The sequence below is a fragment of the Vombatus ursinus genome, unplaced genomic scaffold (assembly GCF_900497805.2).
Source record: "Vombatus ursinus unplaced genomic scaffold, bare-nosed wombat genome assembly UNPS02014839.1, whole genome shotgun sequence".
Lineage (NCBI taxonomy): Eukaryota > Metazoa > Chordata > Mammalia > Diprotodontia > Vombatidae > Vombatus > Vombatus ursinus.
In genome coordinates, this window is record NW_020954617.1 from 6,888,937 (window position 1) to 6,906,305 (window position 17,369).

Consider the following 17,369-nt stretch of genomic DNA (forward strand, 5'->3'; position numbering starts at 1 on the left):
TCGTCATTAATTCAGAAAGTAACTACAGTGAAAAGAAACTCAGGACAAACTTTCCTCTAGAACTTAGATCTCCCAAAGAAAGCATGGAAATGCATTATAAATGATTAATACTTACTTAATACATTTAATGATAATAAATATAAACATTTCTGATAATTGGTTAGAACTTAGCCAAACCCACACAGATAGATAGAACCAAAATTAAGAACACATATACATAATTTCTAGCTGTTGCTTTAACATAAACTTTTAAAATTCTTATTCTAACATAAAACAGTCTCTGGGCATAGATAAATTTCTTCAAAAATATTTAAAAGCAATCATATTGACTCACAGCAGAATCAGTGGGCAGGTCTGTATCCCATTTTCGTGCTTTGAAGTCCCCACCTCTATTCCATCGGAATGAGCTCATGCAACCACCCTGGGAGAGTTCTATGATTGGAAAGAGTTGATATCAGGTTATTTAAAATCATAAGGATGATACGAAAGAATGAAAAAAGATTCAGCTGAGAACCTTAATGAAATACATCAATGACCTCTAGAAACGATTTTTTCTTTTAAGGAAAAAAAAAACCAACACAAAACAAATCTAACCCTAAAGGTTATTTAAGCAATGAAAACATTTTACAAAAACAATTTTTAAAAATACTACTCATATTACTTATTTTCCTTCACAACCTCACCATGTAGGGAAGAATAAGGAAATTCTTTATGACTCTGTCTGAGGAGCTAATGACTTTCAAGGTAGGTCACTTATTACTAAATCCTATTTCTCTCCTGTTAAGAAGGTAGAGCAAAAAAAGATCCACGAAAGAAATACATTAACATTAAAGATTGACTAAGTTATTCTAAGAAATACAAATGAATTAGGAGAAATAGCATTCAGTGGGTTCTATTCTTCTGGAAAGACAACAAGGAGAGAGTCCACCTTTAGTATTCTGAAGAAAAGAGAAATGATGTCTAAATATTCAAAGTGCCTACATCTCATACACAGGACGCTTATTTTTCTAAGTGACTAATAAGCTTTCAAACACAGAGACACACAACAAGAAGCAGTATGATGTAATGGAGAGAGAACTAGCCTCAGATGGAGGCAGACTTGGGTTTCTTTCAGTCTTGCTTCCAGACAACAACGCTACAGAGCAGGTGCTGATCTACTCTGATATAGTCTTCTCACTTAAAGTTTGGTCACAACACACACCCACCCTCATACTCATACCCATACCTACTCTTCAAGAGAGGTAACAGGGTATAAATGAAGAGAAGTCCTCCTTTTGACAGATATTAGCTGTGACCAAGTTCTCATTTTTTTGGTGCCCTAGTCTAAAAGGTTTTAAGTAATAGACAGGTCGTCAATATTCTCCAATAGAGAGCTTCCATATCCATGTGAACATATGCCTAAGAGGCTGGTGGATGACCAAACATGGATATGCATACATATAAACAATAGCCATGATTTTGTGCTTGTAGATAGATTCCCTTCCACTGATTGAGGACAACAGCCCCCGACATACCTCAAAAGATAGTTTCTGTGAGTTGCAATGACTAAAAAAATTCATCACTTCTAGTCAACCTTCTAGTAATGAATGTGTCTAAACTTAGCTAGGCTAGTCTTTGGATGATAGATATATAAAGTCTGTCACAAGACATCATACCTGAAGTTTTTGAGAACCCAGGGTCACTTCTGTGTCATAATGATGAATTAGACTAGGACTTCAGTGAAGAAAAATATATATTTATACATATGACTTACTATTTTTCATAAATAAAATGAATTTTCCCTCCTTATCCTTCAAGGCCCCCTTAAGGTAATGAAATAGTTAATTCTCAACGGTTTTTTTTTTTAAACCTTAAAAATAATAGCTCACCTTTGATCCTTTCAAATAAGTATTCCTGGTTTGGTGTAAGGTCTAGATATTGCACTATAGTATTCAAAGTTGGAATGAGTGGGGCTTTGACCAGGGCAGCTTGTTTCAAGCTAGTAATACTAGCTTCTGCAAAAATAAAGGGAGGAGAGGAAATCCCATTACAACAAAAATCATATACCACAGATCATTACACATGCAAGTCTACTTAACACCTTTAAAGAAGTGTCCTCAAATATTAGTCTACTTTTAAATTCTTTTAAATTAATATTACCTTTCCCTTTATTTTTTTTATATTTATTTATTTTTAGTTTTCAACATTCACTTCCATAAGATTCTGAGTTCTAAATGTTCTCCCCCTCTTTCCCTCCCCAAGATGGCTTGCAATCTGATATAGGCTCTACATATACATTCATATTAAACATATTTTCACATCAGTCATGATGTAAAGAAGAATTAGTACTTTTAAATTCTTTTGTTTGTTGTTTTTTTTGGGCAAGGCAACGGGTTAAGTGACTTACCCAGGGTCACACAGCGAGTAAGTGTTATGTGTCTGAGGCTGGATTTTAACTCAGATCCTTCTGAATCTAGAGTCAGTGCTCTATCCACTGTGCCACCTAGCTGCCCCCCTGTACTTTTAAATTCTTACAGAATGGGGTTATGGTTTATCTTGACAGCAAGGATAAGTGCCTGCCTACTGACTTATTACCTTAGAAGAAATATTGACAAATTTCTCCTTCACTCACAGACTATCATCTAAAAACTAAATCTATAAGCAATTAGCCAGAGAGATATTTTAAGCGTTTATGTACCAATAAAATCTGTATGACACACACCTAAATATAAAGATACATTTTTATAATTAGTCCTTTATTGGATAATATTTAAAAAGTTGTACTGAAAATTGCCTGTTGTACTAATAGATGATTATTTTGTAGATTAAAAAAAATCCTTTCAATCAAGAAAGGGTACTATGCTACTCATGAAGCCATTAACATATTACTAAAAGACAGAAAGGGCAAGCATAGTTGCAAAAGTATATTGCAGAGTCAAGAAATGATTCCTGGGAATACATTTGACATTTTGGAACATTTCTGTTTATAGTCCAGAGAGAAGAAAATGGCTAAAAAACACCCTAATGATAAGAAAGAACTACTGTATAATCCAAATGATCTTAATATTCCTAAGAGCACTTACTCACAGAGATGTGAATCATTTCAAAATTCTTTATTATTAAATCTTTTTACAAGGATCTGCAATTTCATCTATTTCATCTGAGTAGGTACTCCCTCTCCTGAAGAAGACTGCAATCCATCTATAACTTGGCAGCTGTCTTTGAGAATTGCTTTACACAAAAAATTGATCATCCTGTGGCCAAGGTGGCAATGAGCCTCTGATTTTAGGCTGGATCACAGACAACAGAATCTATCCCCAGGTGCTGTCTAGAATGCTTTCTACTTTGGTTCTTGACTAAGCTTCCACTCTGCTGGCATGGCCTTGGAGAACCAGTGGCTGGTTACCTCCATGCCAAGAAAGAGCAGTTAAGTAGGACCTTAGTTCTACTGTCTTTTGCACAGTACATGATAATGAAGAGTAAATGTATCATAGGGACATAGCCACCTGAAGTACCTCTGCCAATTTTTTTTAAACAGGTGAGAGTCTTAAAATAGGTGATTTAGAAATTACCAAGGTAATACATTCATTATACTTTTGGTCTAACGAAGAATGGCATATTTTAGCATAATTTTAACAGTTAATCTGCCTCACTGGAATTCGGAGCTCCAACAGACTCAGTTTTACGGTTGAAAATCTGTCATGCAAGAATGATCAATACATAGTCTGCCTAAGAGTTTATTATTATTGCAATAGTGAAAGGATAATAAAAAATATAATGAAAAGAAAACTCCTGGAGGTTTTCAATTTGTTCTATTAATTTGGCTGTTTGCTCAATTAGAAACATTTGGGCATTAATATGTTTTTTTTTTTCCCAACTTCAGGTGTCAGTGCAGAACAGTCAAATGAAACTGGCTAAATAATCTACCCTCAGTACAGAATTTCTTCTAATAGGAAGCACTCAAGAAAATGGAAATGCTCATGTATACTTTTATCCATACCTCCTATCTGTAGCTCTGGGCAGCCCATTCTTCTCATTTGTGTACTGACAGAATCAATTTCCTGAACAAGTGGCACTAATATTGTCTCATTGATCCACTATTAAAAAGAAAAAAATTAAAATAAAGCAACATGATACAGAACTAAACCACGGTTAATCAGAGCACACCGTTCTCAAATGTTGTAGATAGCAGATTTATTGCTCTGATAAGGTAATACTTTTTGATTTTAGAACTAAGGGCTTCAAAATTCTACTTTCCAGAGCAACAATAAACTTTAAGTCACTTTTAGCATCTGAGACAGAATACCCAAGTAAAGACCTAAATTCTAAATTATTCCTGTTTGCCAACAAATTCCAACTGCAGATTCCACTCAGAGTTTTCCATTTTCATTCTTAATTTGATGAACTCAGCTTAGATGCCACTTCTCTGTCAAGTCTTCCTTGATCCCCCTTATTAGTAGTGCTCCCTCCTTTCCACAATTTACCTTGTATTATACTTGTGCATATGTTGCATAGGTCCGGTAAAATACAAATTTTTTTTCAGGGCAGATTGCTTTTCCCCCTTTATCTCCTCAGTGCCTAGCAGAGTGCCTTGAAATACAGACACTTCATAAGTGTTTGTTAATTATTTTGTGCACATGACATTCAAACTACAATTTTCCTTAGGTAACCCACAAATATATTTTAAAATTTGTTATTAATTTTTAACATTTTTTTAAAATTTTGAGTTCTACATTCTCTCCTTCCCTCCAGCCCCTCTGCCCTATCCACTGAGAAGGCAAGCAATATGCTATCAATTATACATGTGAAGTTATACAAAACATTTTTCCATATTAGCCATATTGCCAAAAAAAGAAAAAAAAAGCAAGAAAAAACAAGGAAAGTGAAAAAATTTATACTTCACATTCAGAGTTCATCAGTTTTCTTTCTGGAGGCGGATAGCATTTTTCACCATGAGACTTTTGGAACTGTCTTGGATCACTGTATTGATCAGAATAGCTAAATCTTTCACAGGTGATCACTGTTATAATATTGCTATTACTATTTACAATATTCTCCTGGTTCTGCTCATTTCATTTTCTATCAGTTCATATAAGTCTTCCCAGGCTTTTCTGAAAGCATTCTGCTTTTCATTTCTTAAAGCACAATAGTATCTCATCACAATCATGTACCACAATTTGTTCAGCCAATTCCCAATTCTTTGCCAACACAAAATGAGCTGTTAAAAATATATTATTGCATCACAGGTCTTCTTTCCTTTTCTCTGATCTCTTTGGGATACAGACCTAGTAATGGTATTGCTGGGTCAAAGGGTATCCACAGTTTTATAGCTCTTTGGGGACAGTTCCAAATTGTTCTCCAAAATGGCTGGACCAGTTCACAACTCCACCAACAGTGCTTTACTGTCCCTATTTTCCCACATACCCTTTAGCATTTGTCATTTTCCTTTTCTGTCATGTTAGCCAATCAGACAGGTGTGAGGTAGTACCCCAGAATTCCACAATTATTGCTGTTCAGTCGTCTCAGTGATGTCTGACTCTTCATGACTCTATCTTGGGTTTCCTTGACAAAAGTACTGGAGTGTTTTGACATTTCCTCTTCCAGCTCATTTTACAGATGAGGAACTGAGGCTAACAGATTTAAGTGACTTGCCCAAGGTCACACAACTATTAAATGTCTCAGGTCAGATTTAAATTCAGGAAGAGGAGTCTTCCTGACTTCAGACTTGGCAGTTATCTACTGTACCATCTAGCTGTCCTTAATCACAACAGTGACATGTTAACTACACTTCGCATTAGATCAATGACAGAACTTACATTTCTAAACTTGGCAGTCCACGAATCCATATGATCAAGAAGTTGTCGATTCATAGTCACTCTTGCCCACACCTACTCAAAAACAGTACATGCTTTTGAAAATGACAATCAATGTAGAAAAGGTTTACCAGAGACCATAGCAATTCTCATTTCCACAATGATAAAAGTACCTTATCAATCCTGAGGAAAATTTTAACTGGTATATACAAACATCACCACTTACTACTCAATTACTATGACTTTTCTAAGTACTTATGAGTTGCTATTCAACTCTATTTAACTTTTTAAACGATCAAGTTAAAAGTACAAAAACAAATGTGTGTGTACACGTACACACACACACACACACACACAAAGTATGAAAGAAAAAAATTAACTAAATCTAAGTAAAACAAAGTAACTAAGTGAACAGACTCCAGCACGTCAGTCAAGTGTAATAAGGCACCAAGCATTTGTTGATGATGACGGCAGAAAACACTTTCTATAGGATAGTAGTTTCTGTTACCTGACATAACACAATGAAAAAGAACAACCTAATTCAGTATAAGACCCACAAAGAATATCAGTCCATTATACTATGAGCACCTTCAGGGACTGTTTCTTATCTTTCTTTGTATCCCCAAAGCTTGAAATAGTGCCTAGCATATAGTATGCACTTAATAAATGCTAGCTGGCAGACAAAAAATAGCAGATTTTCCATTTTTTGGGGGGAGGCCTAGGCAATGGGGTTCAGTGACTTGCCCAGGGTCACACAGCTAGTAAATGTCAAGTGTTTGGTCTGAGGCCACATTTGAACTCAGGTCCTCCTGAATCCAGGGCTGATGCTCTATTCACTGCAACATCTAGCTGCCCCCGAGATTTTCCATTTTTTTTTTTTACCAAGTGTGCCAGACACTTAGTGATTCCTGTTACAGTTTATTCATAACCGACATTTAAGTAGGGCTTTCAAGTCTGCAAAGCACTTTACATAGGTTATCTCATTTTAGCCTCAAAATAGATATTATAGGTATTGTCATTCCTACTTTACAGATGAGAAAGTTGAGGCAGACAGAGATTAAATGATTTGCTCTTGGTAACACAACTAGTACATTTTTTGGGGAAAATGAACCCAAGCTTTCCCAACTCTAATTCCAGTACTCTATCCACATTGCCTTAACTTAAAAGTTGAGATTGAATGTTTTTTAAAGAACAAATGACAATTAGTAGAACTTCTGAGGATTAGCAAATCATAAAGTCACCATTTTTTCATTTACCTCTTCTGCAGCCTGTTTAGAACCAAGGTCAGTTTCATCCTTGTTAGCACTTGGGGCCTGGGACCTGCAAGCCAGCTGGTATTGAAATTTCTTTAGCATCTGTGCATAATCACCCACAGAACGACTATAGTTCCAGAAAGTAGGACTGCTAGAAGGTGAAGTAGAATCTGTACTCCCTATAATTACCAATTTAGTAAGCATCAGTTTATTGTAATTATTGTCACAATAAGTCAAAAGATGAGTGTCCACTATGTAACATTATGCTAGGCCCTGGCTACACAACATACCACCCATGGGCTGCTTGCGGCCTGCCAAAGGACTTCGGGTGGTCTGCTTTGGCAGGCCTGTGCTAGGTCTTATGTTCAAAAACATGGAACCCAGTCCTCACTGAGTTTGTATAGTTCCCCCTACCCCCCCAAATAAAAACAACTGCTGAGACTAGGGGTCATTGACTTACTACCAAACATTCTTTTGCCAACATATTTACCTCATGACATACTTTTTGTGTGTGTTTTATCTCCTCCAGGAGATTGTAATATCCTTAAAGGCTGGGGCTCTATCATTTTTTTACCTCTGTATCCCTAGCATAGAACTTTGTGCATAGTGAAATGAACTGGGGGGTTATATGCCAATCAAAAGTGAGTTATTTCAGCTCATATAATCATAAAGTTTAAGAGTTCAAAGAGTCCTTCGAAAAATCCAGTGCAACCTTCTCATTTTATAAATGAGGAAACTTGAGACCCAGACTGGTTAAATGACTTGCCCAAAGTTCCACAGCTAGTTAATAGCAAATCTGAGGCAATAAACTGCTATTGCTTACTCTCAGCCTTCCACTGTACCACAATGCCTCTCAGAGGAAATGGCATATTCTTCTGACCACCCTGCATATGGAAAAAACAAATACCACGATCCAATTTTATTATGACTGAATGAAATCACTTTTTTTTACCCAGCTGAACCCTATGTTGCTTCTCTTCTTCCCCTCGGAGAAAACTGTCCAGGGTTCTGAGATCTGTCATGTAGTCTTCTTTGCCAGTTGGAGAGTTATATACAGTTGGTGAAGCCCGGTACCGAGATCGCAAGCCACAGCTCTCTGCGGGACCAATGGTTGTAGGATATGGAGAAGAACCAGGGGAAGGACTATAACCAGACACCTATTTAGAATAAGAGATTTACTTTAAAAGCTGCAATTTAAGGTAAAAAGACTTTTTCCCACCTTATTTGTTAGTCTAGTTTGAAAATAAAGCCTCTTTCATCTGGATGATGTGTATTACAAACTTTTATTTCTCTAGTGCTTAAAGTTTTGTAAACCTTCCTCACAATGATGCGAGGTGGTCTGAGACAGAAGGGAAAGACAAGAAGGGACAGCAAATAGAGGTCAACAGATAAACTGAGAGATTATTGCTTTCAATTTTACTCTAAGCTATGGTAAGTTACAATTTCTTTCACGAAAATGGAAAGCAAAGTCTAACTAGAATTTTCTAGTATTCAAAGCAGAAATCATGAGCAATACTATACAGAGGGTACATCAAAATAAGTTAATGAGGCCCTATACCAAATATGCATAAGACCCACTAAACCTAAGTTTCTAAGTGCTACTTCAAAAAAAAAAACTGTCATTTTCACAAAATTCTCTTATTTTCTTCCAAATTCAGATTTAATACATATAATTTGTTTTTAAAAAAAGTTAATTAAATGAAAAAATCTATTTAAAAAACAACAACATTGGGTAAATTTTACTTCTAGGTACTGCTACTCTAATAATGAGCAACACAGATTGCAACAAGAAAATGATTACTCTCGTGGCTAAGTCACCTGATACAATGATCCCCAACAGTGTGCTTCAGGCAACCAAATGTCTTCTAATTTCCATATCTCTTTATCCTGGTCCTATCAGACCAAAATGATAAATGACTAGGAGAAAGACCATGGATGCCAAAACAACTCTCATTATTCTGGTATTTGGAGTATAAGCTTCAACCCCTGGTGAAGAGTCCTAACGTGTTTTTAATTGGAAAGATGCTCAGATAAAATGAGAAGCCATGAAAGATAAGACTCTTAGAATTCTGTAAGGATACCCAAAAGCTTTGCAGAAGGAAGCTGGAAAACGGGAAAGTGTAAAGAAAGCAGGGGCCAGAGTCATTGTCATTAAAGAGACAATTTTTTATTTGTTTTAATCAAGACATTGTAGCAAAATACCAGCATTGTTCATTTAACCTTAGAGATGGTTTCTCCTTGAGTAATCAAAAGAAAAGGCTTACCTTACTATAACTACTGCTAGGTGAGTAAGTCACTCCAGGGCTGTAAGAACCACTGCTGCCTGATGACAGACCTGGAAGTTGAGGGCTATATCCTGTCATAGTAAACTTGGGGCTTGTACTGGGGGATCGAGATGGGCTATAACTCAACACACTTTGACCCTGTATTGGAGGAGAAGGTGTAGAGGGAGGGATATTGTTTGCCACCAGTTCACGTGGAGGAGTGGTTTGTACAACTGGAATGAAAAGAAAATGCAAAATAGAGGTTAGCAGCCTTTGGTATTTATTATGCTAATTTTCTACTGCTAAGGAGTCAAAGTCAGGAAAGGCACTGTTATTTTAAAAAAGAACAAAAACTTCGGGGCAGCTGGGTGGCGCAGTGGATAAAGCACTGGCCCTGAAGTCAGGAGGATCTGAGTTCAAATCCGGCCTCAGACCAAACACTTGACACTAACTGTGTGACCCTAGGCAAGTCACTTAATTCCAATTGCCTAAAAATATTTAAAAAAAAAAAAAGAGAACAAAAACTTCATTATACTGAGACCTAAGTCCAGGAGCTTAAGAATTACAACAATTAGAATATTTAAAAATTCTAATCAAGTCAGTGTTATAATTGTAAAGAAGTTTGAAGAATAGAACCTAAAGGACCTAGAGAGGTGTCAATAAAATGATTCAAGAGAAAGGAAATTAGTTTCTAGGAAGAAAAGTTTAAATGGTTGGAAAAAACCCCCAATAAAATAGCATACATTTCTATTGCAATTTACTGTTAACAAAGTCCTTCCTCACAACAATCCTGTGAAATAGATAAATGCAAGTATTGTCACCCCTAGTTTACAGTTAAAGAAACAGTCTCAGAAAAGTTAAGTGACTTACCCCAGGTCACATGGCTATAGCTAGGATTTGAACCCAGGTCTTCAGACTAAGAATAAGAGTGCTGTTTAAGTATATGAAAGACTAAATTTTTTTTTAAACTGTCTTAGCAATCACGGATTCTCCTGACCAAAGGGAAAGACATGGCAGACAAAGGCAATACTAGTTTTGAGTATAATTCATTTGCAAAGCACTGCAGAGCAGGAGAATGGCAAATCATGAGCAGTTCTGCCCAACCAAACAGCAAAATGTTCACAAATATACAAAAAGCCTGATATTAGACTTAAGCTAGAGCCTCCCAAAAACAGTTACAATGAAAGGACACCAAATACATGGAAAATGGAACATGTTGGTCAGCATCACTCTCATCATCAATGAACCACACTAGGAACATGTATCAGAACATCAGTGCCTGATGTGCTACGATGAAGTGGAAATGGCACTTGAGAAGATGAAGTCAGGAAGAGCAGATGGATTAGACCAAGTAAATCAGAAGAAATCCATGCTGCAGGCAATACAAATTTGAAAATATTAAGAGATCATATTGAAAGGATATCTGAAAGTGGTAGAATATAACTAAACAACTGGGAGAAAATATCAAGAACAGCATCATCACCCCAAAAAAGTGACTGAAAAATCAATACACTCAGCCCTTATCTCCACCTTCATGTCTCACAGGCACCTCAAACTTAGCACATTCACAATCTAATTAAATTCCTTTCCAAAAAGATAAATTAGGAAAGACAATAATTTGTCTTCTATATTTAGATACAGACTTACTTAAGACAGGGATCCTACAAATTACATAGTCTTGATGGTTCTTCCATCAATACCAAGCTTTGAAAAGCAAACTTCTGAAATTAAGAGATATTTGTTGCTAATTTTATCAAGAGATACAAAACACTTACCAGTTGTTTTCAATCCTAAAAGTGTTTGCTGTCCAGGACTGATGACCAGATTCGTAGGTGCTACAGTATATTTGAAATACCTCCAGAAATCAAATAAAGCATTCAGGCTGAAGAGAGATGCAAGTACAAGCTCTGGAATGAAACACCAGGTAATTAAAACACAAAACAGCCACCCTATCATCATTCCTACCAATCTTAATAAAAAACAAAACTCTAACTTATAAAAAGAAATTACAGTTTAATTTCACATTCCTTTATTGCTCTCAGCCTAATTGTCTATTCAATAATATACACAACAGTACAGCATATACCATTCATTATCCAGAAAGACTAAAATGAATTTAAATTGTCTGAACATCCCATTCAAAAAGCATTAAAAAAAAAAATAAAATCTGAACTGCATTTTTACATAATTTTTATGCAGTAGTTAATACAAGTTATATCACAACACAGGAAAAGCTTACCAATATACCAGAGGGGCCAGTATGTAATATTATAGTATGAACTTAATAATTTCCCAGTCCTGAAAAAAATTAAAATTATTTTAAAATATCTCCAATAGTACTGTTAGAAAATATTTTCACACATTTAACAAATTTTGCTCTTATTCTAGTTAATGGACTTACATTTCAGTATATATCATGCCAGCCACAGAAACATTTAGGAGTCCCCAGGCTAAAACCACTTTCCTATCTTCTGTCTCTTTTCTCATCTTGATGGTTCTATCGATGAGGGAAGCAGAGGGACTCTGTTCTCTCTGCATCTATTTGGATAGAAAATTAAGGAAGAGTCATTGCTAAAACATTTTAGAAAGGAGTTGTTTTGGATTCAGAGCTACATGGTTATACTCAAAGAGAAGTTGTTAATGGTTCAATGTCAATGTAGCAGGAAGTCTCCTGTGAGTACCCCCTGTGAGATAGAGAACATTATAAAATGCAAAATGGATAATTTTGATTACATTAAATTGAAAAGTTTCTGCACAAACAAAGCCAATGCAACCAAGATTAGGAGGGAAGTAGAAAACTGGGAAAAATTTTTTACAACTAGTGTCTCTGGTAAGGGCCTCATTTCTAAAATATATAGAGAACTAAGTTAAATTTATAAGAATACAAGTCATTCCTCAATTGATAAATGGTCAAAGGATATGAACAGGCAGTTCTCAGATGAAGAAATTAAAGCCATCTATAGTCATATGAAAAAATGCTCTAAATCACTATTGATTAGAGAAATGCAAATCAAAACAACTCTGCGGCCTATCAGATTGGCCAACGTGATAAAACAAGTAAATGATAAATGTTGGAGAAGATGTGGGAAAATTGGAACACTAATGCATTGTTGGTGGAGTTGTGAAATGATCCAACCATTATGGAAGGCAATTTGGAACTGTGCCCAAATGGCTATAAAAATGTGCATACCTTTTGACCCAGCAACAACACCTCTAGGGCTGTATCCCAAAGAAATCATAAAAATGGCAAAAGCTCCCACATGTACAAAAATATTTATAGCAGTTCTTTTTGTGGTGGCTAAGAACTGGAAATTGAGGGGATGCCCATCAATTGGGGAATAGCTGAACAAGTTGTGGTATATGAATGTAATGGAATATTATTGTGCTGTAAGAAATGACGAGCAAGCAAGACTTCAGAAAAACCTGGAAATACTTGTATGAACTGATGCTGAGTGAAGTAAGCAGAATGAGGAGAACATTGTACACAGTAACAGCTATGTTGTACAATGACTAACTTTGACATATTTAACCCTTCTCAGCAATGCAAGGACATCTCCAAAAGTCTCATGATGGAAAATGCTATCCATATCTAAAGAAAGAACTATGGAGTTTGGATGCAGATCGAAACATACTATTTGCCATTCTTTTTCTTCTGTTTTGTTTTGTTCCCTCTTTCTTGAGGTTCCTCCTATTGGTTCTAATTCTTCCTTACAACATGACTAATGTGAAAATATGTTTAATAGGAATGTTTATGTGAAGCCTATATCAGATTGCAAGTCAATTTGGGAATGAAGGGGGAGAAAAATTTAAAACTCAAAAGCTTATGGAAGTGATTGTTGATAAATCAAAATAAATTAATAAAAAAAAGAAGAAAAAAATCAGAGGGTTTCAGGAACTGAAAGCTCAATAGAAGTGTGATAAAGCAGCCAAGAAACAGAATATGATCTTGTTCTAAGGGGCATAAGCTTCTAGGCATAGAGATGTAATAGTCCCACCATACTCTGCCCTTGTCAGATGTTATCCAAAGCACTATGCTCAGTTCTGGTCACCAGGGTTTAAAAATGCTATTGCTAAGCTGTAGAGTATCCAGAGAATAGCAATCAGGATGCTGGATGGTGAAGGGCCTTGGGTCTCCATCAAAGTAGCATTGATTAAGAAAACTGGTTATGTTTATCTTGGAGAAATGAAGACTCAGGGGGTGTATGTATATGACGGCTATTTTTAAGTATCTGAAGGGCTGTCATATGGAAAAAGACTTAAAAACTGAGCCCCAAAGGGAAGACTAAGGAGCAATGGTGGAAGCTGAAAAGAGACAAGGCTTGATTTCAGGAAAAACTTCCCAACAGTTAAAACTGTCCAAAAATGAAATGGGCTGCTCTGAGAAGTGGTAAGTTCCCCCTTCCTTGGGGGGTCTTTGAGCAGAGGCTAAATGACCACTTGTCCAGTGTGTGAGGGCTGGAATAGATTAAGGCTAAGTTTTCCTCCAACTCCAAAATTCTACCAACAATGGCTAGCAAAATTTTTAACCATGCGAGGAATAGATAAGAGGAAAGAACAAAAGAAAAAATGGAACATTTCAAATACATGAAATTTAAAAGTGTAGAATAGGGAAAAAAAAAACACCACTAAATATCTCTAATAAAGATTTTGATATCTGAGTATGATAGAGAAAATTAATAAATAAAAAGAGTCACACTCCAACAGATAAGCAGTCAAAGGATAAGAACAAATAACCCTTAAAAGAAATATAAACTATTAATGACAATATGAAAAACTGTTCCAAATAACTAGTAATAAGAGGAATTTAAGTTCATATGACTTTGGAGCTTCACCTCATACCGTTTGCCAGAAAATCGGTGAAGATCACACAAGACAGAAACGGTTTACCTTGCAGGGGCTGTGGGAAGAGACACTAATACACTGTTGATAAAACTATGAATAATTCAAACATTATGAGTTGTGGAAGAAAATGATTAAAATGTTCATTTGCTTTGATTCAGAGATGCCACTCCAGAGATCTTCCCCAAGGAGCTAAAAGATTGTTTAAAGATCTCAGATTAACAGCATTTGCTGTGGTAGTAAACACCTGAAAATCAAAGTGGTTGCCTACAGGTTGGGAAACAGATGATCAAGGTGTGTGATGGAATATAATTGCACTATTATTAACAATGAAAACAAACAGTTCAAACGTGAGAACACTAATACACCCTCCTCATACCCCCTTCTTACAATCCTAAATGTTCTTTGAGGACATTCCAAGTACCACCTCCTATATGAAGTCCATCCCAGTGACTTTCAGCTGCTGATATACAAACCCCGCTCTCCCTAACTCCCAACCAATGTCTCCCTTCAAATCAACTAGGCCAACACCAATCTCTCTCCTGACAACACTGTAACCCTAGTTATCATTTCCAGTACTGCTGCATTTTTATTCATACTCTCTACCCCCATTCACTAGTTGTGGTGGGAGAATTGGAATACTTTTTATATACCATTGTCATTTACAGTTTCTTTTACTACCACCATTACTGAAGAACATCTCCTTCTTTGAGGTTCATGTCTTACATATTTCCAGATACTGGTGGTCATACTGACACCTCACCCACACTTACTCACTTTTCTTTCTCAGTGAGTTCAGTGCATGCCTCACAGTCAACTCCTGCCTTTCTACTGGCCAACTTCAAAATACTGACAGTCCTTTTAAATACCTTAACTTTCAAGTTTTTCACACTATTCAATTTCTATCAATCAATCAATAAGCATAATAGTGCCTGCTATATGCCAGGCATGTGCTAGAGATACAAAGAGTGAAAAAACCCTACTTGCAATGACCTTACACAAAAAGTCAATAAATATATCCACACATATATATACAAAAGAATTAAATACAAAGTAGTTTTGGGAGGGACACTAGTAAACAGTTGGGGGCTCAGGAAAGATATCATGCAGAAGATGGTGCTTGAGTTGCACCTTAGAGAAAAGAGGGATTTTAAGAGGTGAGGTAAATATGGAATGCATTCTAGGCAAGGCAGATGGGGATGGCCAGGGCAAAGTCAAAGATACAACATATGGAACTGTCACGAGAGAGGAACTCAGAGGCCAGTTTGGCCAATCAAAGAATTCAGGAAGGGGCATAATATCCAAAGGAGTTAGAAAAGGTAGGTAGCGTCAGGCTGTGCTGGGCTTTAAAAAAGAAAAAGTTTATATTTTATTCTACAGTAGGCAACAAACAGGAAGCCACTGGAGTTGGTTCAGTAGGAAAGTCACATGGTCAGATTTGTGCTTAAGGAAAATTATTTTGGCAGCAGCAGTTTAGAGGATGGACTTAAGTGGTTTGAGACATGAGACAGGAAGAACCATTAAGAGGCTATTGCAATAATGTAGGTAAAAGGTGATGTGAACAAAGGCAGGATCTGTGTGATTGAAGTCAGATGGAAGAGATGCTGAGAAAGCAGAAACGACAAAATTTGGCAAGAGACTGGATATGTGAGGAGAGGGAGAGTGAAGAGTCCAGGATAATACTGAGATTAGGAACCTTAAGACACTGGAAGGATAGAGGTGTTTTTAACAGAACTGTGGGGAAATTTGGAAGAAGAGAGCGTTATGGGAAAAGACAATAAGTTCAATTTTAGATAAGCTGAGTTTAAGACGTCTCTAGCACATCCAGTTTGAATACCCAACAGACAGCTGGTGACCTGACAATGGAGCCTGGGGGAAGACAATGGAGTTGGATTATCATTCTGGGAGCCATCTGCATATAGATGATAGTAAAACCTATGGGATATAGCCAAATGTATAATGAATGGGCTGATTATATCAACTGCCTTCTAGGGGGAGGGGCTGGAAGGAGGGAGAAAATTTGGAACTGAAAATAGTTCTACGAGATGAATTCTAAAGAATACTTTTGAGCAACAACATATTGTTGGAACTGGTTGTGTAATCTCTCACTGTGTCTTCCTTAAAGAAGACTCACACGGATATTTAAAAAATAAAAAAAAACCACCTATGGGAGCTGATGAGTACTAAAAGAGTACAGGAAATGAGAACAAGGCCTAGGACAGAACCTTGGGAAACACCTGTAGTTAGGGGGCCATGATGTGGATGAAGACCTAATAAAAGATACTGAGAAGCAGCAGTCAAACAGAGTAAACCAGGGTAGAACAGCATCATGAAAACCCAAGAGCAAAGTGTAAACAGGAGGGGAGGGTGGTTAATAGTGTCAAATGCAGCTGATAAGTTGAGAAGAATGAGAACTGAGAAAAGATGATCAGAAGAGATCACTGGTAACCAGAGTTAGGGTTAGTAATGTCCAACAAAGTTGGAAAAGTAGGTTGGGGCCAGGTTACATAGGCTTTAAAAACTAAACAAAGTTCATATTTTATTTCAGAAACAACAGGAAGAGAATACAGTTGATCAAGTAGTCACATGATCAGATTTATACTTAAGGAAAACTACTTTGGCAGCATTGGACTGAATGAGTTATTCATTCTATGACCTACTTCGCCTCAAATACACACTGAGTTGGTCTTACCTTTGGCCTTGTCATTAACTACAACTATTCTAACTCCATGTTCTATCATTTCATCTTTCACTAGGCCTCACCGAGTCCTGACCCTGTGCTTCAATCTCACCATATCCTCCCTCACCTTTCCCTCCCTAGCCTCTCTTCCCTATCTTGACTGACTGGTGAAATAGTTTACTTCTACATGATCCTTTAATCTCAAATCCCTTTCCCCCTTCTCTTATTGCTCCCAATCTCCAATTATTCCCACCATCAGTCAGGTCCTTTTTTCTTTTTTCATGTGGTGCTGAATGAAGCTGAAGAAAATCATGTAACTGCTAATTGGGTCTACTACAAATTTATGTTACATAATCTCAAATGGACCCACATCCTTTTACACATCCCTAGTAGATCTGCTATCCCACTCATTATAGCAACTATTCCAAATCTTTTAATCCCCCTCTAAGCCACCTTCTCTTAGATACTTTCTCCTCTTTAGGTTTCCATGGCATTGTTGCTACTGTCCTTTTGAATCTTCTTTACTGGCTCGTCATCTGAG

At 36.6% G+C, this 17,369-nt stretch overlaps 1 protein-coding gene across 1 annotated transcript in view; it reads right to left on the bottom strand.

Annotated features, from left to right (window-relative positions):
* Positions 1-17,369, bottom strand: part of TMEM209 (transmembrane protein 209) — a 30,152-nt gene that overhangs the window by 10,280 nt on the left and 2,503 nt on the right. Inside the window, exons 2-11 of the mRNA XM_027840167.1 lie at positions 11,711-11,847; positions 11,549-11,607; positions 11,085-11,216; positions 9,310-9,542; positions 7,998-8,202; positions 7,049-7,224; positions 5,796-5,867; positions 3,980-4,076; positions 1,869-1,994; positions 335-432 (exon numbers count right to left, since the gene is read on the bottom strand). Of these exons, the coding sequence (XP_027695968.1) occupies positions 335-432; positions 1,869-1,994; positions 3,980-4,076; positions 5,796-5,867; positions 7,049-7,224; positions 7,998-8,202; positions 9,310-9,542; positions 11,085-11,216; positions 11,549-11,607; positions 11,711-11,847 (1,335 nt within the window). The remainder of the gene's footprint in view (positions 1-334; positions 433-1,868; positions 1,995-3,979; positions 4,077-5,795; positions 5,868-7,048; positions 7,225-7,997; positions 8,203-9,309; positions 9,543-11,084; positions 11,217-11,548; positions 11,608-11,710; positions 11,848-17,369) is intronic.